The sequence below is a fragment of the Prinia subflava genome, chromosome 5, assembly GCF_021018805.1.
Source record: "Prinia subflava isolate CZ2003 ecotype Zambia chromosome 5, Cam_Psub_1.2, whole genome shotgun sequence".
Classification (NCBI taxonomy): domain Eukaryota; kingdom Metazoa; phylum Chordata; class Aves; order Passeriformes; family Cisticolidae; genus Prinia; species Prinia subflava.
In genome coordinates this window covers 4709297-4728982 of record NC_086251.1, presented here as the reverse complement: position 1 = coordinate 4728982, position 19686 = coordinate 4709297, and the positions used below count along the sequence as shown (strand labels likewise).

Sequence of the window (19686 nt, the reverse complement as noted above, 5' to 3'; positions counted from 1 at the left end):
AATTTGCAGCAGTTCCACAGGAAGCTGACCCATCCAGTCAGCAGAGTGGATTACTTCCCCCTGTGGAGTGTTTGTGATGCCCTGGCACACGAGTGCCACATGTGCCTGCTGTAATTGTCACCTGCTAAGAGCCTTTGATGTCCCTCTGCTTGCAGGGGGACATTTTCCCAGCTTGCTGAACAGAAAGGGATCAATCCAGCATTTTTCAAGACACCCAAACACCACTGGCTGCCTGACTTAGACCTCTCAGCGGTGCCTTGGTGAGCAGATCAAGTCTGGAGAATTTCCACCTCCTGTTGGTTTCAGACATTTCCTTTCTCAGTATCTCACAAATCTGTCTGTTTGCCTTTCCTTGTTTCCCAGCATCCATATTTGCTGTGTTTACCACAAATCCAGCTGGTTTATTGCCATTCCACTGCTGCTGTGTTTGTTGTTGTTGGTTTTTCCCCATAAGCTCCCTATGATGATATTCTATTTTCCAGTCAGCACCATGATCCCATATTCACAGGGAAATTCAGAAACCACCACTGTAATGAACACACTTTGACACTGTTTAGTACCAAACTAACTGAAATTTGAGATAGGAGCCATGCCGAAATCCATCAGCACTGGTGTTAATGAATTATATCAATAATCTCTATGGATCAGCCTAGAGCCCTACTGATGCATTTAGCTACACACATATCTCCAAAATTTTCAAAGGCACCTATCTGATTTCTCCTGGCAATGAAATAATAGTCTGATTTTCCAGCCCTGCTGGGCAGAAAGCATTTTTAGTGGCCTTTCATTTTCTGCAAATTCAAGCTCCACTCATTTAGGATTCCCTTCTTTCTGTGGAATTGGAACACATGAAACGACACCTACTATATCAAGGTATCTCTTGGATCAAACGTTTATATTTATACATGCAAACATCCAGCATGCTAATTAAGCACTTGACTAATTTAAAGAACATGTGACCAGGTCATACTGAGGGTTGACCCATTTAAAACCTTAAGAGCTTCTGATTGTAACAACAGAACAGACTATGGCTGTGTTTATAGCTTTAAATCTTTCCCTATGCAGAATGCAGCTTTTAATGGGCAAAATCAGGTTCCAAAAATGAGGTTTTATGAACTGAAATGGGGTAGATGCTTCAGACAATGCTGCTAGTAACACAAATGGAGAAAAACATTCATGTGGGCGCTCTAACTTGAAAGAAAATCAAATCTGCATTAACAAAAGAAAATTGTGTGTCTATGATGTGAAATCACTTTAATGATCTAGTTTTGAGGAGTAAAAAACCAGAACTGAGATATTCAGGATGTTAAAGATGTTTGAATACCCCACTACATGAAAAGTGCTGCATTTCTGACTCTATTTTTGTTCCTTCATAATCTCAAGCAGTGGATTGCAGCTGTTCTTCCAGCCCTAAATATGAAACACTTCTTCATAATGATGATCACAAGTAGTTTAAGAAAAGCAATACATTATTAGAAACAATTAATATAGATTAAAAAAATTCTAATTTTATTAAAAAGGACCACTGGCATTTACTAACCCCATAGAAACCTCAAAGGTGGAAGACAACTGCTCCAAAATCACTGAAGTCATTCTCATCTACAGAGAATGAGAGAAGCAAAGAAAAACATGTTTGAAACATATAAATTATTGATATCCTAACACACTCCTCTATATTTGAAGCTTTTTTTTTCCTAGTAATTTAAATCCAGACCTTGCCCTAATAACTACATCAGAGGAGAGTGAAAAATGACAAACAGAAAGTGAAGTTTCCTATCTGCCTTTCCCTGATTCTCTTCTACTTGATTTTTTCACATTTTCTGTGCATCTCAGTATCTCACTCTGTGCAATGACAGTCCAATGTGCTACTTACCATAAAAGCCAGACTCTCCTTCCTGCCTGCTCACCTTGCTGTCCCCTCAATGATCCCTTAGAGCCCACCTCTTGTGAAGATGGATTTCAGTGTTTGCCATGTTTTCCATTATGTCTGACGACTGAAAACACAAAATTTAAAAGGCTTTGTACAGTGCAAGTTAGTGAGTGATAAACTTACCACCAAATGTGTTCAGACCTCTCCCAGAGACACAGAGATCCCCAGTTTATCATTACCTATCTCTTATTCCATCTCTCCTGCTCACCACAGGCCGTGCCCAACACCTCAGCACGTGGCACCCAGAAGCTGCCTGACCTTTCACAGCGTGAACTTCATGGCTGTGTAATTGCCAGCTCGAGATACAAAGCTGCCCTGAGTGTGTGCTGGCAATCAGCACAATGTTCTGTTTACTGCATTAAAACTGACATTAATCTGTTGGTTCTATTCATAAATCTCTGCTTTTTGCTAAAATAGAACAGCAACCGACCTCTGTCTGCAGTTGCCATACCTGCCCCTCAATCCTCTGTCACGTTATTATTCTTTGTTGCTCTTCCCATGTTTTTTCTGTGCCCTGATGTTCACACCAGGCATGACAGCAGAAGGATGAGTGGAAAAGGTTCCCGAGGTACTGCAAATATATAAATATTAGATATTTATAAAGGCCAATTAGAATTTCAGCTCTGGAGAATAGATTCGTTGTATTATTCCATAACCAGTCCACGTGCAGTAGCTGAATTTATTTTGTGACTGAAAATATACTCAGTATTTTTATTATGTGAGTCTGAACCATAGTTTCTATGTTTTTCTGACCTCATTCCTTGTGGCTCAGGGTAGAAAATGTATCCAAGCCCCATCTCTAGATGCATAATTTGGATACTCTGGAAGATACAAGTTTGAATATCTTTAGAAGAAGGGTCAGTAAGGCTGCCAATCCTGTGACAAGTGTTTTCATCAATAATCACTTTAATTAAGAAGTGAGCATGCTCTCTCTTGTGCTCCTCTTTTCTGATCCCTTATTTTAAAAGTCGTCTTGTCCCACGTGCTCTGTGCTGGAGTTAAATGCTCTGGCTCTGCAGGAGAGGCACTGAGAGCGTTCAGATGTCGTAGGAAGCTTGGGAATATTTGTAACTCTGATTTAATCACAGAGGAAATAAGGACCAAGGCAGCCAGAGAGGGCTGACAGATGCAGGATGAAAGCTTGGGGTGCCTGTGGAACTCAATGAGCAAAGCAAGAGGCACCATTGACCTGCTACTCAACTGATTGTAGATCCCTTCCTTGGGTGTAAATCTCTGAGCTATGTGTACACTTTATTCTCAGCACCATCATGTGTGACACTGACCTTGTACTTTGCATTTAAACTCACTTTAAATACAACGAAACACAAATGCTAAGCACTCCGTCTCTTAATCTCCCCAAACCTTAATTAAGGGCAGAGTGTGGTTTGGATCACGCCTCAGAAAGTCATGTGGCAGCAGAGAACCAGTCTCCCCAGGTAAATAAAGATGATTAATTTGGAATTGTTTGAAGTTTGTTTACTTAATGCAGATATATAACGGGAGGCAAATAAGGCACCACGGGAAACAAATATCGAGGTAGGAGAGGGGGGAAAAGGAAATAAATGGAGACACCCACAGCCATGTACCTGTGGAATTCAAACCAAAAAGCATTCACTGCTTTTTTTTTTCTTGAAAAGACATAAAATTAGAGCAAGATGAGAGACAGGAGTGTTTGTGTTTTTGTGCTTTGCGTGTGACCTTTCTTACGAAATGCAGTCACTTGGTTTTAGTTAAGCTGAAGTGCAAACACTGTTTGCAATAGGTGCCACTGGTGCTGTCACCAGCTCTTCCCTGGTTTTGGTTTGGGGTTTGCATATTTTCTTAGCCAATATTTAATCTCTTCTTTCTTTCTTTGTTTGGTTTTTATGCAGGCATACATGTAGGTATATGCACATATATCCATTCCTCTAGCAAAGAATAAGAAGAGTTCATAGGAAATTAAAGAGAAGGTTTTGCAAGTTACTCTTACTTTGAAGCAGATTTGTGACTAGCGAGTTTATCTAAACATGCTGGCCTGCTTAAAATTTAAAGTGTTAAACTTTAAGGGAAAAGCAAATATTAACTGTTCATGAAAATGTTCACATTTCCCCCAGTTTGCTGGTTAAGCAACCTGAAATAACAATTATTCATTTAAAAACACACTATATGGGCAGTCCTAATATTAAATCTAGGTGTGGTAGGTGTAATGAGCTGATGTATATTTTATATAAAAATATGAGAAATGTAAGTGATCTTCCTTGCCCTTCTTTTTGAGGTTGGTTATCATGTTGAAGCAGAAAAGATTATGAAGCTTCAAAATACAAATGTCCCAATAAAGGGTGAAGCAGAAAAAAAAGGAGTTTGCTGTTCTTAATTCTGAAGAAAAAGAAGTAATGATAATCCCTGTATAGTACAGACCTGAATTTGGGAGCTTTAACCCTCTAATCCATAATAACACATGCTAGATGAAGCAGTTGTCTACTTGAAATGACGAGTTAGACTATTCTTTGTATCCATTAAGAGAAAGAATGCAGATAGAATCTTGCAGATAAGGAGTTTAAGATGGAGTATTTGCGTTATTCAAAGGTTTAACCTCAGAAATAGGAAAAAGAACCAGCTTTTTGCCACTTTTATCTCCCTTGGTAGATGCATTAGGCACCAAGCCAGGGACTTTCAGTATTGTCAAAACTACTGTTGTCATATTTACTCATAATCTGTAAGTATAACCACATAATTCAGAAGTGAGTGGGTTTGAAGGTTAAAAACTCCAGTCACCAAAGAAATGCTCTTTACTATTGAGTGCATATGACCAAAGTTAGTGAATCACCCGTACCCCATTTCAGGCACCAATACAAGAATGAGCCCGTACATAGTTATACGCTAATGTAATTGATATAGTTATACACTGATCGCTTTGATTTTGCAATTTACAAACAGTTTTTTTCCTCGCTGAAACAAGCCGTGCCTCACAAACTCGCAGTAAGTACGCGCAGTTTGCACAATGCCGAACCTGTAACACAGTGCCGAATCTGTCCCTGGACAACGCCTCCACCATCAGAAGCTTTAGAAAGCTCCGGCATCTCAGCAATGGGATTACGGCCGAAAAATCCCTGTCACAGCCCCATGTTGGCCAATTTCCTTGGAATTTCAAAGCCACGCCACGGCCGCCGGCCTCCGTCCCCTCAGCCTGAGGAGCGGGGCGGGCCTTGGCGCTCATGATTGACGTGCCTTCGGACCAATCAGAACTCGCGCTGGCGGCTGGCCTCGGCGCTATTGGCCGGGGAGGTAGCGGGGGGCGGGCGCAGGCCGGAGCGGGGCTGTACTGGCGCTGCCTCCCGCTACCCGCGGTGCTGCGGGCGGGACGTGCTGCGGGCGGAGGGTCCCCGCGGGGTGACAGCGTGACCGGCCCACGGCCTCACCCCCCCCGCCGCCGCCTCCTCGCCGGGAGCGAACACAGCCCCGCCGCTCCTCTCCTCGCCGCCCTTGCTGCTTCGGGGGTCGCGGGAGACTGCAAAATGGCCGACGGGCGGGACGACGCCGCGGACCAGCTGAAGCAGTGGAAGAGCCACCGGGGCTCGCAGGTACCGCCGGGCGCGGCCGCTCCCCGGTACCCCCGTGCCCCGCATCCCCGGGGGAGCCCCGCGGGGTCCCGGTGCTCCGAGCGCCCGGGCGTCCCCGGGGCAGCGGCGGAGGGCGAGGCGCCCTCGCCCCGTCCCGGCCTCGCCCCCACGGCTTGGAGCTGTGCCCGGGAGCGGCGGGGCGCGGAGGGACGGCGGCTGCCAGCTGGCCCGGAGTCAGACTGCGCTGACCGCCCCGGCCGCGCCTTCCGGGCAGCGCTGCGGCCGAGCCGCGGGCAGGGATGGTGGGGATTTTTTTTCTGCCTAAAACCGGGAATTTGACTTTCGGTTTGCTGCCACGGCGGTAGAGCCCAGTGAAAATGTGACTGGGTATAATAGAAAGGATAAAGCGCGTTCAGCAGTGTCTGCAGGCCCAGGAGTTGGACTCGATGATCCTTTGGCTCCCTTCCACTTCATTATATTCTTCGTGGACTTGCTGACCAGACCGAAGTGAATTTTTTAGCAAGAAATTCTTCCCTGTGAGAGTGGTGAGACCCCGGCACGGGTTTCCCGGAAAAGCCGTGGCTGCTGGAAGTGTCCAAAGCCAGGTTGGACAGGGCTTGGAGCAACCTGGGATAGTGGAAGGTGTCCCTGAGTCCCTGCCCGTGGCAGGGAGGTGGAATTCAATGACCTTGAAGTTCTCTTCCAACCCAAACCATTCTATGATTCTGTGGATTGGGACAAATGGTTGACTGAAACCATAGGGGTGGGTAATCAACAGCGTGGCACTCAGTCATCTGATGTAGAATAGACCCCAGATATTTAGGTTAATCTGTAAGTGTTGCAAGAGTTCACTTCCCTTCTTCATCAAATCACCGTGACGGTTTCCACAAGTAGTTTCTGACAGAAGTGTGTATTTGCCACTAAATACACTTGGTGCTGCTTTTAAGTGGCAGTCTTGCAAGGTGCAAGTCGATGTCTCAGTTCCCACTGGAACTGTTAAGTCGTCTTAATTTTAGTTTTTCTCTTGGTTCTCAAAGGTGCAGTGTGAAAGCTACCTGGTGACTTGTGACTCCATCATATCCTAGCATGTGTCATAATAGTTCCCTTTTTATCCGTGAGTAATTCTTCTTGTAGGGATGTTGGTTTTTCTGTGCAAAGCAGCATTTGAAAAGAGGCCAAGGTTAATTTGGAGATTGGGAGGCAACCCAAAGTCTGCGTTGCATAAGGAGTCATGAGACTTTATGATAGAAAGTAGGGAGGACTTATTAGAATTTTAAAGTGAGTTGTATAAGGTACAAAGTATCAGCAATGCCTGGAAGTGTGTACTTTGATGTGCGCTGTTTACCCCAGCAGTGACTAAAATTCTCCTGGCTTTGCTTCTCTTCTTTCTGTCAGGGCAGGTTAGTGCTGGAATGAAATAGAGATTTAAAAGTTCTTACCTATCAAGGTTTGGGCTCTGTGCACCTCCCAACTAGATGAAAACACAGGCATCAAACAAACTTAGGTCCAAAAGAAGCATAAGAGTTCTTCTTTAAATTATAGTGTGGATTTTTTTTCCTCTCTGGAGCTTACTTTGTGTGCCACACATAACATAATCCTAAAACTAAAGGGAAAATCTCCTTTCACTAAAGAAATTAATATTCTTTACTTCTAACGTGAACACTAGCAAATCTGCCTGCACAAAGCAAACTAAGGCACAAAGCTGTTAAATTTTTTTATAGCCTTAATATCAACAAGTTGTGGTTTTAGCAACTACTTTTAGTGATCTTAAACATTGGCATTATAGAATAGTCTAGCCTGTAATAAATAAACAGTGGAAAATATGCTGAGAACAATTTCTACTCTTGCATATTTCCCATAACAATCTATAGAAAACCTTTTGATTTAAGCAGATGTTTCTTTGACTTGAAATACCAATTTAGCTTTATTTAACTTTCTTGTAAGTTTCTGAACATGGTGTTTATGTTTGTAACCAGTTACGTATTATCTTTTAAAATGTGCGTGCAGATTTCAGTGTAGGTCAGGATTCCAGGCATCCCAGAGGAGTTGGATTTATGCTTAAAGCTTTATGCTAATGAAGTGGTGAAGGAAGAATAACGTGGATATTTTGGGAATTCAAGCCAGCTGGAGTAGCGTGTGTTGCACATTAGTAGGAACACAGTGGAAATGCATTTATCCTGTCAAATGTCTTTTATGTGGTTATTCATGGATGTGAGTGAAACAAAGGTGTCTGGATCTCCTTTGTGTTCTCTGCCTCATCCAGAGCTCTGGGTGTGGGTGTGAGTGTGAATATTGTTCTTTTCTTGCCTTTGTGGCTTGCCTTTTGTGGGGAAAAAAGTCTTCTATCAGATGGGAATTTTGTCTGTTTGCAGTTATTAACCCCCTCAGAGCAGGACTCAGGGTAAGAATTGGAACCCCATGAAGTTGCTGGTAGAATAATGAATGCTTTTCTCATCGAGAATTGCTTCTTCCTTCACCCCACCTTCCCTTTTCATTTATAGAACTTCAAAAGGAGGGGAACTAGTCAGGAGGGGCTGAGAGAATTTGTGCTGACGTGGTTCAGGTGTGTGGATGCTTCAGGTAGGATGATGTGGTGTGAATTCCATAATTCCCATATGGAATTATGACACTTCAGTGCAACATGTGATGGATTTGTTGTTAGCTGGTTGTCATCGGTGACTCTATTTGAGCTCATCCTGTTGCAAGTTTTGTCTTTATTTGCTTTATTTTTTTCCTTTGTCATTATTTGTTTTCCTGTTCCTCTAAGTCCTTTACAAGGCTCCTAACAATAAATGTACTCCAGGAAAAATTGAGAACTCAGTGACCATCAGGTCTCTGATGTACCTTTCTCATTACATTTTATACAGCACCCAGTAAAATAGGAATATTGCCTTAGAGGAGCCTGTAACCCCACATGTGATCAGATAAAGTCTTTTCTGCTGGAATCTTTTCATGAGAAATTAGGAGTACACTCAATTCTATTGCAGATGTTTCTTGAAGTTGTAGGACATTTCCTGGGAGTAGAACTTCTTAGGGCTTGTGTTAATTTTAGTCCTTCCATGGTCCAGGAGTCTAAAATGATGATTCCCCAGGTGTTCCTACTTGCGTTATTTTCCATAACTCTTCCAGACCAACACTAATCATGGAAGCCCCCTTTTAGTATGGCTGTAGCTCTTTTCTTAAGTCTCTACTCCTATACTATTGTTTTCTTCTTCTTTTTCTTCTCCTTTCTCCTTTATTTTCCAGCAGCTGCTCCTGTTTTAGTTTTTTTCCTCCATCTCATATTTTTCTTGAAGCAAGATCAGTAGTCTTGAGAAGAAACATTTATGAACCATGGAAAACATTCCTGGATTTTACATGACTTCAACTCCCCTTCTTAAATTGTCCTCCAACTTAGCTCTGTGATTTAGGTGAAGACCTGTATGTTCTGTAACTTCCTCCAGAATCTGAAGTCATTTTGGCACTCCTTGTCGATACTTTGTGACATGTCGTGGTTGGACAGTCACGCACACTGTGTGGCTCAGAAGGTTTTTCATGTCTGGTGTTGACAGTGACTTTTCTCTCGCTTCCAGACCCCAGATGTCCTGACCACGGGTGCTGGGAACCCCATTGGGGATAAGCTGAATATCCTGACAGTGGGCCCACGGGGGCCTCTTCTTGTCCAAGATGTTGTTTTCACTGACGAGATGGCTCACTTTGACAGGGAGAGGATTCCTGAGAGAGTTGTGCATGCAAAAGGGGCAGGTATGTTTAAAATCACAGATTTTCTCTGTGTAGAATTAAAGAGCTTTTGAGTTCACGTGTAGATTGTGACACATAAATTATATTGTTATTTATGATTTAGTGTTACTGGCTATAATAAAGCTATATAAACAACAGTGGTAAGGCCTGGTTTAAAAGAACTCAGGGCCAGAATTTGAAGCCCTGAAAAATTCTTTACAAAAGTGAAAGAAAATGTGGTTATAGTCCTGCAATTTTTACTGTATCTCCTGTAGTGTCTGCTTTTTCTGTCTGTTCCTCCCCATTTCTATTTAATGTTGTTTGCATGTTACTTAATAGAAAATTTTGTTTTGTCTTCTAATGTAGGTCTCCCAAAGCATGCTACTCATCTAATACTTAAATTAGAACCCCCTAAATCTTTAAAAAAATATTATTTATCTTAGTAAGGTAGAATTAGTACCTTGATTTTTGTTTTGCATTGCCCTAGAAGGAGCAAATGTGGGGCTGTATTTAAAATGTGACTGTACATGGGGAAAGTTCCTTTGTGTGGGTGGCAAGGATTCTGTTGCTTCACCCAGCTTACAGGTGCACCAAAACTTCTGCAACTCATAGTAGGATTAAAAAAATACTTGCCTTGCTCCCAGATAAATACACAGATCTTGGCAGAAGAGCATCTTCTGTGCTGCTGCTAGGAGTTGCTAACAGTCAGTTGTGGAGGAGAGAAGGAGCAAATTCTTTGTGTTAAATCAGTTTCATTTTGTGAAAGTAAATTGAGTGTTTAGAGCATTGTTTAAACTCCTGTAGATCCATGTTTCCCTTTGACTCAAAATTGTTAACAACAGACAAGCTGTGAGTGGAAGGAAGGTACCTAGATCTGATATGTTGAACTTGCTGTTCTTCAGGAGCCTTTGGCTATTTTGAAGTCACTCATGATATCACTCAGTATTGTAAGGCAAAGGTGTTTGAACACATTGGGAAAAGGACTCCGCTTGCCATCCGCTTCTCCACTGTTGGTAAGGCTCTAAATTCACTTTATGTCTTCTGCATGTGTGCCCTGAGAGCAGTGTTTGCTTTGTGGGGCACTTAAGGGTGTTTGCAATGCTTCCTTCTGCCAGTTCATCCTCTCTGAAGTTCACTTACATGGGAGACCTTAAGCAGCTTTTGCCCCTTTGTGTCAGAGCTCTCTGGAGACACTTGTCTGTCTGAAATGTGGGAGGGAGGGCAGCCCCAGCTGTTTTGATCTGACAGAAAGCTGGCTTTGTTTCTGGTTGAATCACAATCAGCACTTGCAAGTTAAATACCTATGACCTCCTTTATGCTGCAGGAATGTTTTGGGGATATATGATGTAAACTAAATACCAGGCAAAGAAAAAATAAACAATCTTCCGTAAATAAACCCTTATTTCTTTAAAGATTGGAATGCACCAACTAGTAAAATCTTAAATGCTATTAGTTGAAGCTAATTGTGATCAAGAGCTTGTCTGATAGAGAAGTTGCAATTCATGATGAGGGTGTTTTTAAAAGAAAATCAATCCTAATGAGAATTCGGTTCTGGAAGTATTGGAGAGAATAAGGTAGTTCAGCAAGGCTTGGGGAGCTGCTGACTTTGGCCGATTGGCTGTTTCCAGTGTTAAATCCCATAGGATTTAGGGTATCCTGAGTGTTGTACAGGGTAAGGACATGGAGTTGAGTCTGAAACATGGCCTTCTGCTGGAGCAGGTTGTTGCATCCTTCCCTTCCCTTTGCCTGCCCTGTTTGGACACGTTTCCTCCCTGCTGTTCTGAAATACACAAGGTTTTTAATGAGAGCATGAGCGTCCTGATTTCATCACAATTCTGCGTTAGCTGTTCTGAGCACTTCTGGAGCACCTCTGCTCAGGTGTTGTGCTAAGCACTGGTGCTCTGCTCTAAACTCCCATTGAAAATCCCATCCTGGGTGAAGCAGGAAGAATTAAAAGGATTACAGCTCTTCTGTAGTTTTTTATTAGGCACGCTGGTTAGATTGCTACCTTCCAGATGAGAGCTTTGCCACTGGGATTTGGTGCACAAAAACAAATGTGGGTTTAGATGATTCAGCCTTAAAATCTGATGATGGCTCTCTTAGCGATAATGCAAATTCCACTCTTAATTGGTTCAAGTGGGTATACTTGTTTTTTTCTTCTTTTAACTGTGGCCCGAATGTTTGGCTGGATTTGCACTTGGAAAACTCACAGTGCCTGAAGTATTGTTGAAAATATTCCTAACATTCCTTGGTCTAGAAAAGACTGCAATAAACCCTGCCCTTTTAGGATTCTGTGGCCTATTTTCAAGTCGTGTTTATATGCATTTCCTATCCTGACACTTGTGTGTGTTCCTGTATTTCTCCAAGCTGGAGAATCTGGCTCAGCTGACACAGTTCGTGACCCCCGAGGCTTTGCCATGAAGTTCTACACGGAGGATGGGAACTGGGATCTTGTGGGAAACAACACTCCCATCTTCTTTATTCGGGATGCAATGTTGGTGAGTAAGCACAAAAGGTGGGGGTACTTTGTGAGAAAGCCCAAAAGTTCATTCACATCTTGTTGTGGCTTCCTCAGACACAAAAGCTCCTGCTTTGACACACAAACTCGGTTGTTTGTCAGATTTTTTGAACATTTTTTACTTGGAAAGATGCTTTTAAACAGAAGTAAATAAAGAACTAAAACTTGGTAACTTACATGGTTTCATATTTTCACTTGAGCTTTTCACTTGAAAAGCTTCTTGCCAATTCTTTTCATTAAATCAGGGTTTTTTGTCTTTTGGCACAAGCTTGACAGCAGATAGTAGAGGGGCTTTTCTTGAGTGCAGTTCTGCACAGGTATTTAATTTCATCTGTGTATTAATTTATGAGTCACATAAACACAGATATACAAATCTGAACAGTTTTATCTCTCACATTATCAACCACAAAATGAAAGCATTTTTTTTTATCTGTGTGTATTCTAATTGTGAATGTTTGATGTTACCCTCATTTGACTGGTCTGTGAATTAATTTGTTTGCAGGAAGGGGTATGGCAGCAGCAGATTTTTCTCCATGGTCTTACAGCTTTGTCTTTAATTTCTTCTTTTTCTCTTTTTTCTCCTCCACTTCTGGACCAATTAGTTTCCATCCTTCGTCCATAGCCAAAAGAGGAACCCTCAGACTCATCTGAAGGATCCAGACATGGTGTGGGACTTCTGGAGTCTTCGGCCTGAGTCTTTGCATCAAGTACGCTTCTCCTGTGACTTCATTTTGTACAATTAAGAAAATCATGTTGTGACAGCAGGTTTTTAACTCCCTCTTTTCAATGTTTGATTTAGAAGTGTACATAGTCTTATTTATCTTTTATTTAAATATGATTTTAAATTATCCATGCTTACCTGTGGTTAGAGGGGGAGTCAGTTTTATTTCATTAACACCTAAAATTGCTCAAGGAATTCCTAACAACATGAACATAGCTGCCAGTGATGCAGATGAACACAATAATTACACTTAGTCTGGAGTGAAGACTTTCTCCTTGGAATGCTGAGCCCATTAATAGTGTTTGCTCCTTCTCTTCAGGTGTCTTTCCTATTCAGTGATCGTGGCATTCCCGATGGCTATCGCCACATGAATGGATATGGATCACACACCTTCAAACTGGTTAATGCTGATGGAAGGGCAGTTTACTGCAAATTCCATGCCAAGGTATTGATTTTGTTTTTTAGCTGGAACTATACATCGTATTGGATAAAAACCAGAAACCAGTGGTTTTTCAAGTTTAATTCAGACTCAAAGATGTGTGGAGTCCTTGTTTGATCTCAGTTCTGTACCTTTAACCAATAGGAGAGGCATCTTACTTGCTAACACAGTGATCATTTACTAGACTGTGAGAAACTCTTCTTTGGGCATCTGTCTCTTGTTAGTGGAGCACTGTCAGTGAACTGATCTTTATCTGGAAGCAGCTGTTGAATATACTATAAATTTAAAGTCCAGTTATTGGAAGTTAGGACTTGGACAATCTCATTCTTGGATTATGAATCCTGTTAGAATCCGTTCTGATGAATGATCTCTGTAGTACTTTTGGCATGCTGTAACTGGTGCTTTTGTTGCTTTTAGACTGACCAGGGCATCAAAAACCTTTCTGTGGAAGAAGCAGGAAGATTGGCTTCTACTGATCCTGATTATGCCATACGGGACCTTTACAACGCCATTGCCAAGGGGAACTATCCTTCATGGTCCTTCTACATTCAGGTTATGACCTTTGAAGAAGCAGAGAAGTTCCCATTTAATCCTTTTGATGTGACTAAGGTATGTCTGATACTGCTGGGAATATTCAGTTTCAGGCAGTTTTTAAGTGTGTTCTTTATTGTAGAGCCACGCTGAGCCAGAAATTCTGGAGGTGAAACTGTGGTGGTATTATATCTGATGTTACCCTTCCTCAGGGAAGAATGGATCGGGCAGGATTCCAGGCCTGTAGATCCCATGACACTTCAGAAATGTGATCTCAGATCAGAGTCACACCCTGAGCCTTGCTGGTCTCATTTTGTCCCACTTCCAATAGCTGCTCCTAGGAATGCCTTGCTGAAAGGTGCCCACATAAACTTGCATTGAGTAAACTATTTTTTACCTCTAACACTGCTCTCCCCAAGTGGCTAAAGACCTTTTAACTTAAAAGTGCAGCTCAGATGGCAAAGAAAAGGCCAGTTAAGCCAGCTAAGCATTTTGAAGGAGCTGAAAACATTTGTGCCACCAGTTCCACCCACGCCCTGCTTCCCTAGGCAGCTTTTCAAGGGCCTGCGGGTATTTTGTTCAAGTACTCAAGTGCTGAGATTATTCTGGGATGATGAAATAAGTTGCATTAATACTCTGTGTTAATTGCAAAAGGCTTCTTAAAATAAGACATTTCTCAATGTTTATTAGGAGAAAAGAAACTCAGTAATGTATTCTCTTAATCTAGACTTAAATCAGGTGAATTCTGCTTGGTAATTAAGCTGCATAATACTGTAATAATGTTGATTTTACTGGATGTGCGTTGTGTGTTACAGGTTTGGCCTCATGGTGACTACCCTCTCATCCCTGTGGGAAAGCTGGTCTTGAACAGGAATCCTGTCAACTACTTTGCAGAGGTGGAACAGATGGCTTATGACCCTAGCAACATGCCCCCCGGAATTGAGCCCAGCCCTGACAAAATGCTGCAGGTAAGAAGCAGGAGGTTTGACCTGAGCAGCAGTGGATACTTTGCTGCTTATGAAAGCTTTGAGTTGGCATGTCCCAGTCTTTCACAAGCAGTGGTTAATGGTGGTTTGTGATCAATGTTTTAGGGACGCCTCTTCTCGTATCCTGACACCCACAGACACCGCCTGGGCCCCAACTATCTCCAGATCCCTGTGAATTGTCCCTTCAGAGCCAGGGTGGCCAACTACCAGAGGGACGGGCCAATGACTGTTTCTGACAACCAAGGTAGTCAGGAAAACAGCTTTCAGTATAATGATACTTAAGCATGGGCTGCATCGTTCTCTTCAGTTCACAGGGGGCTTAAGATCCATGTTAATTATCTTTACATACTTGTGACAAATGCGTGAATATCTTCTCTGTTAATCCAGTGAAGGAGGTTTGGGATATTTGGGTACGGGATGAGGAGTTTGTTTAAAAGTATAAAAACCAAGTGAAGCTTAAGATGTGTTTAAAACTGAACTAAAAGGCCTTTTAACAGGAAAGGAGTTTGTGGAGAATACAAGCAGTCGGGTTTTAAAGACTGACTTGGATATGCTCAGTCCACTCAACTGCTTTGCTTTCAGATTTGAGACATTGTGGAAGACAAAAGTGAAAATGCCAAGAGTAACTTCCCCTCTATCGAGCTGCTTCTGTTCTGTCAGGGTTTGCCCAATAGTGGCTGTTTTCCACCTGAGAGTAAACAAGGATGTGCTTAAGCTGTGGCTCATGCCAAAATATGTGTTGCTCTGGGCTATGAGTTCAGACACTTGCTGACGGAGTAGAGGGAAATATTTGAAAAACAGGAACTTGAGGATAGCTGCTCTTGTCCTAGGATAGATAATGGCATAAAAATAAACTCATTATCTAAGTTCATGATGTGTTTAAAATATACTCCCTACACAGGGAAGCATTGTAGTACTTCAGATATGTAAATGACTGTATTTTTATGCTGCCTTAGACTTCAACCATGACTGTCTGTTATAATTGAGAAATACTGTTGTGAGAGAGGCCAGGTTTTCTTATTTTTGAATCAAATGAATATTCCATGAAAAAAGCTGTGGAAATTCTTGTTGTAGCAGGTGCTGTTAAGTACTGGCTTGAAGGTGTTGATAGAACAATGCTGTCAGCTGTTTTTAATAGAACAAATAGTAATTCATTTACATTCCTCCAAGCAAATAACATCTTTTGGCTTACTTCAGAGTGCTGCCATCTGATTGATTTGGTTTGGGGATTTTTTTTTCCCCAGGTGGTGCCCCAAATTATTACCCAAACAGCTTCACTGGTCCCCAGGACGTGCCCCAGCTCAGGGAGAGCCGCATGTTTGTGTCAGGGGATGTGCAGCGCTTCAACAGTGCCGATGAGGACAACGTGACCCAGGTGGGGCTGTGGGAAGGCTTTGGGCTGCTTGGCACACATGAGGGGTGTGTATTGGTGTGAGTTCTCACAGAATCTGAAATTCAGATTTGGGGCATTGTTGTGTAGAGGCTCTGACCTGTCATCTTGCCATTAGTGTCTGGAGGAGGAGCTGTTGGCATGTTTGCCAAAGAAGAACCCTCACAGATAGGCTGCCTTTTAAACATTTTGAGTATTTGAAGTGTTGCTTGACTAGGAAGTGAAAGCTATTCTTAGTCACTTTTGGGAATATCAAAATAAACCTTTTTATTTTCCAATGGGCAGGTACGGGAATTCTACCTCAAAGTGCTGAACGAGGAAGAGCGCCAGAGGCTGTGTAAAAACATTGCAGAGCATCTGAAGGATGCCCAACTCTTCATTCAGAAACGAGCTGTAAGTGCCCTCTTGGGGCTTTATTCCAGGTTTCCTACCAGTCTAGTAATGTTGTCATAATAGCTTCTGAAAAGGAAGATCAGGAATTCTCTGAAAAGGCTGGATTTTTTGCTTCCTCAGGAATTAAATATTGTGCCTAGTTACACAATATAACATCAATATATAACATGTTAAAGTAACTTTTTCCTGGAGTGAAGAATGGGATAGATGTTGAGCATGTGTTTAGCTTGGTGTTTCAAAAGTCAGATGACTGCTAGAGTGAGTTTTTGCTCTAAACAGGAAGGCAGTGAGGGCCAAGATTGGTCCCTTTCCAGAGCAACTTTGTTTAATTTGGGAAGGAGCTCTCTGTGGGATAACAGAAATCGTGTTTGAAGATGTTCATATCTTGTTTATAACTGATCAGAATTAAACTTCTCTTCCTTATGATACCTACTGCTTCTAGGCCAGGAAATGTGGTAAAGAGTCCTTTTGAAATGGAGGAAAAAAATCTTGTTGTCTTTTCTGTCTTGTTTTCCTGTGCAGGTGAAAAACTTCAATGCTGTTCATCCTAAATATGGAGCCCATGTCCAGGCTTGGCTGGACAAATACAATGCTGAGGGTGGGAAAAAGGTATGGTAATGACTTTTGTAGCTGCATTTTGACTGGCTATGAATTATTTTGGCTCCTCTTGTAAATTCAATGAAGTGAGAAATTAGTCTTGATTCCTGTTTGATATAAAGGCTGGAAGTCAGTGCTTGTAGAAGTGCAGGAAGAGGAGACATTACTTTTAATAACAATTAAATGTTGATGAACTGGTGATGTACATAGACTTTGTTTCAGCTGAGGTTTGTAGGATTTCTGGAAGCTGACTGTATGTCATATCAAATATGTCCAGGTTGGTTACCAACTCTTTGTGACGGTGATTAAATATTACCACAAGCCTTTCCTGGGCTCAGTGCTTGCTCCAAAGAACAACTCAGTTGATTCAGATTTTTCCTGGAGTTCTCTACTTTAAAGAGAACTTACCCAGAGTTTTTCTGTTGCTTTATTTTCAGGATGTAATTAGAACATACACACAGTCCACAACTCGTGTGTCTGTCAAGGAGAGATCCAACCTGTGAGTCAGAAGAGATCTGCTCTGAATTTTGCGTCCTTCCAGCTGCACAAGAACCTGTCCAACACTTCAATGAATGTAGCAGACCTGGGCCCAAGCCCTGAGTGTTTCACAGGTGTGATTTACTGAGCTCTCAAGTGCTGTCTGTACTGGAAACCAGGTAACACAAGCTCCAATCCCAGTGCCTTTTAACACTAGTGCTTTACTGCTTGATGATAACTCACGGGATTTTTAAACAACTCATGATGAGAAATTGTCTTAGCTTCTAGCAGCAAACAGAAATGTAATCAAAATACTGCTTCATTTCTTTTTGTTGTGCAACTTTCCTGGCTCAACCACACAGTAGAATTTCTATAAGGACACTGTGATTGCCCTCATGGAGAAAACTGTTAAAAAGTTGATGCTGTTCAGTATTTCTAATAAAATAATTATCTGTCTGTATGTGTAAACTCATCCCTTGTATTTCATTTTTGGCCTTCCAGAAGTAAAATGATACACAGTAGTTAACTACAAAGCTTAATCTAAATATAGTTCAATTGTATTCCTAATATATATTTTAAGATAATCTTTCCTTACTAATGTGGTGTTGGGATATAACTGACATAAGGGAGGTGGCAAAAGATGTTTTCTTATGCCATACACTGTTTAACTAATTGGATTACACCTTACAGCCCTTTCAGGGGTAGGAGAGTAAATTGTTCTTTCTAATCTGTAAGCATTTAAATAGAAAAATATTAAAGTGCCAAATATTTGAGAAATAAACCTTCAAATGTGTGAATATTGAAATTCAAGAACTTTGAAAACTATTCCCAGTGGTTGCTGAAATGGTTATTTTACTGCAATAATCTGCTGTTGCTGTTTCTTCATCAAGCCAGGGCTAATTTTCAGGGTGACCCTTTGATTAAAGCAGCATTTTTGTATGAATGTAGATGTCTAGAAAATATGTCTAAAACCTGATTTGAGGCATGTTATAATGTTACTTGGCATCTGCAGTTTAGTTAAATTGTGCAAAAAGAAATTGGGACCTCAGTTATGGGATAATTATTGTCCAAACTAAATGCAAAGCATTTCAGAACCCAGCTACTGCTCTTAACTCAGGCAAATGTAAAAAATTCAAACCATAGCAGTTTTGGGGGTGATTTGTCAATAATCACTGCATTTCTGGGTCTGCCTTGAGTTGTATTTTGACTTCCTGATTTAAGTGTAAATTCCCAGCAATGGTGGCAAGTCAAGAAGAGTAGATACTAAATGCCATTCTGTTAAATTTTGGAGAATGTGACTTGCTCTGCAATTCATTTATCTACCAATCTATTGTGAAAAATCAGCGGGGGTAGAGGTGCAGTAAAATATGAAGGAATAACCTACTATATTCTGGGATTTCATTGGCTTTTGAACTGATCAGACACGTGGGATTACATGATTGGGTAGGAATATTTTTTGCTGGAACAGAGAATCCTAATGAATTTTGGAGAAGAGTAAACAAGGCCTGATCTTGTGATTTTGGTTGTATCTGCTAAGTGATTTATGTTGTTGTCTTCTTTTATTTCTGAAATAAATGGAGTGAAAAATCTCTTGGCAACATGTTTTCTGTGCAGATGTCTTCAAATACTTTGTGTTAATCTAGGAAGTTCATCCATTCTTTCATCTGTTTTTCTGGAGATGGTGCAGAAGCTGTAGGTTGGATGTACTTTTGGCAGCTGCCTTTATTTTAAAAACTCACATTTCAACCCCCAGTTGTGTTTAAATGACTTAAATGACGTCTGTTCTAGGCTAAACTGGCTGTGACAAGTGTTGTACAGAAAATTTAGCTTTTCCCAAAGCTGTGGAAACACTGGAAGAACAATAATGCTATTTCTTCAAATAAATAAGACAATAAATCTATTTACAGCTTGTTATCATGAGCACAGAGAGTGTTAATATGACACAACCACAGTTTTGTTTTTGTGTTCTGATCAGTTAAAATCAAGCATTCCTTTGCCAGGTTGTTGCAATATGACTTCAGTGATGTGTAAAGCAGAATTGCTCAACATTTTCTTATTACCGTTTTATTTGAGATGCACATCTCTAGCAGTGGATTTGGGAATGAACTTGGAACTAATGTTGGGAAAATTACAGCTTCTCCAGGAGTACCTCTTCTTTTAATGGGCCTTCATTCCTAAGTTATTTTCCCTTCCCCAAAATATTTAGACTTGAATATCCAAAAAGCATGCACAGATTCCAGAATCACATTCATTGTAGTGAGCTGTGCTGGGGGATGAGGAAATTCATGGGATTGCTAGAAGTTATGTGAGGATAAAAAGGGTGAGGCAGGTTTGGATCAGACTTTCAGTGCTTCAGAGATGCTGGAGAAAGCCCAGATTTCCTTTCCTTAGTGCAGCTCATCGATGGGAATTGCCTGCTAAGCAGTGTGTGGGTATCCATAATTT

The 19686-nt window shown here is 41.4% G+C and overlaps 2 protein-coding genes across 3 annotated transcripts in view; one reads left to right on the top strand and one right to left on the bottom strand.

Moving 5' to 3' along the window:
- Nucleotides 1-5116, bottom strand: part of ABTB2 (ankyrin repeat and BTB domain containing 2) — a 127698-nt gene extending 122582 nt beyond the window's left edge. Inside the window, exons 1-3 of one of the 2 annotated variants that reach the window (XM_063397658.1) lie at nucleotides 4920-5116; nucleotides 2382-2501; nucleotides 1874-1994 (exon numbers count right to left, since the gene is read on the bottom strand). The gene's annotated coding sequence lies outside the window, so the exon portion shown is untranslated. The remainder of the gene's footprint in view (nucleotides 1-1873; nucleotides 1995-2381; nucleotides 2502-4919) is intronic. The other variant, XM_063397657.1, reaches the window with a different exon arrangement.
- Nucleotides 5117-5187: 71 nt separating this feature from the next.
- Nucleotides 5188-18830, top strand: CAT (catalase). Its single transcript, XM_063397659.1, has 13 exons — nucleotides 5188-5490; nucleotides 9042-9213; nucleotides 10092-10202; nucleotides 11557-11687; nucleotides 12310-12414; nucleotides 12748-12873; nucleotides 13285-13476; nucleotides 14214-14366; nucleotides 14490-14628; nucleotides 15629-15759; nucleotides 16060-16167; nucleotides 16690-16776; nucleotides 17202-18830. The coding sequence occupies exons 1-13, from the start codon at nucleotides 5425-5427 to the stop codon at nucleotides 17265-17267; spliced, it is 1587 nt and encodes a 528-aa protein (XP_063253729.1). The 5' UTR covers nucleotides 5188-5424; the 3' UTR covers nucleotides 17268-18830.
- Nucleotides 18831-19686: the final 856 nt, after the last annotated feature.

What these genes read in the sequence shown, in the direction of transcription:
- CAT (XM_063397659.1), top strand. Translation starts at nt 5,425, where the DNA reads ATGGCCGACGGGCGGGACGACGCCGCGGACCAGCTGAAGCAGTGGAAG. An exon ending in TTATTCGGGATGCAATGTTG is followed by an intron (nt 11,688 to 12,309) that starts GTGAGTAAGCAC and finishes TGGACCAATTAG; the next exon opens with TTTCCATCCTTCGTCCATAG. An exon ending in GACTGTTTCTGACAACCAAG is followed by an intron (nt 14,629 to 15,628) that starts GTAGTCAGGAAA and finishes TTTTTTCCCCAG; the next exon opens with GTGGTGCCCCAAATTATTAC.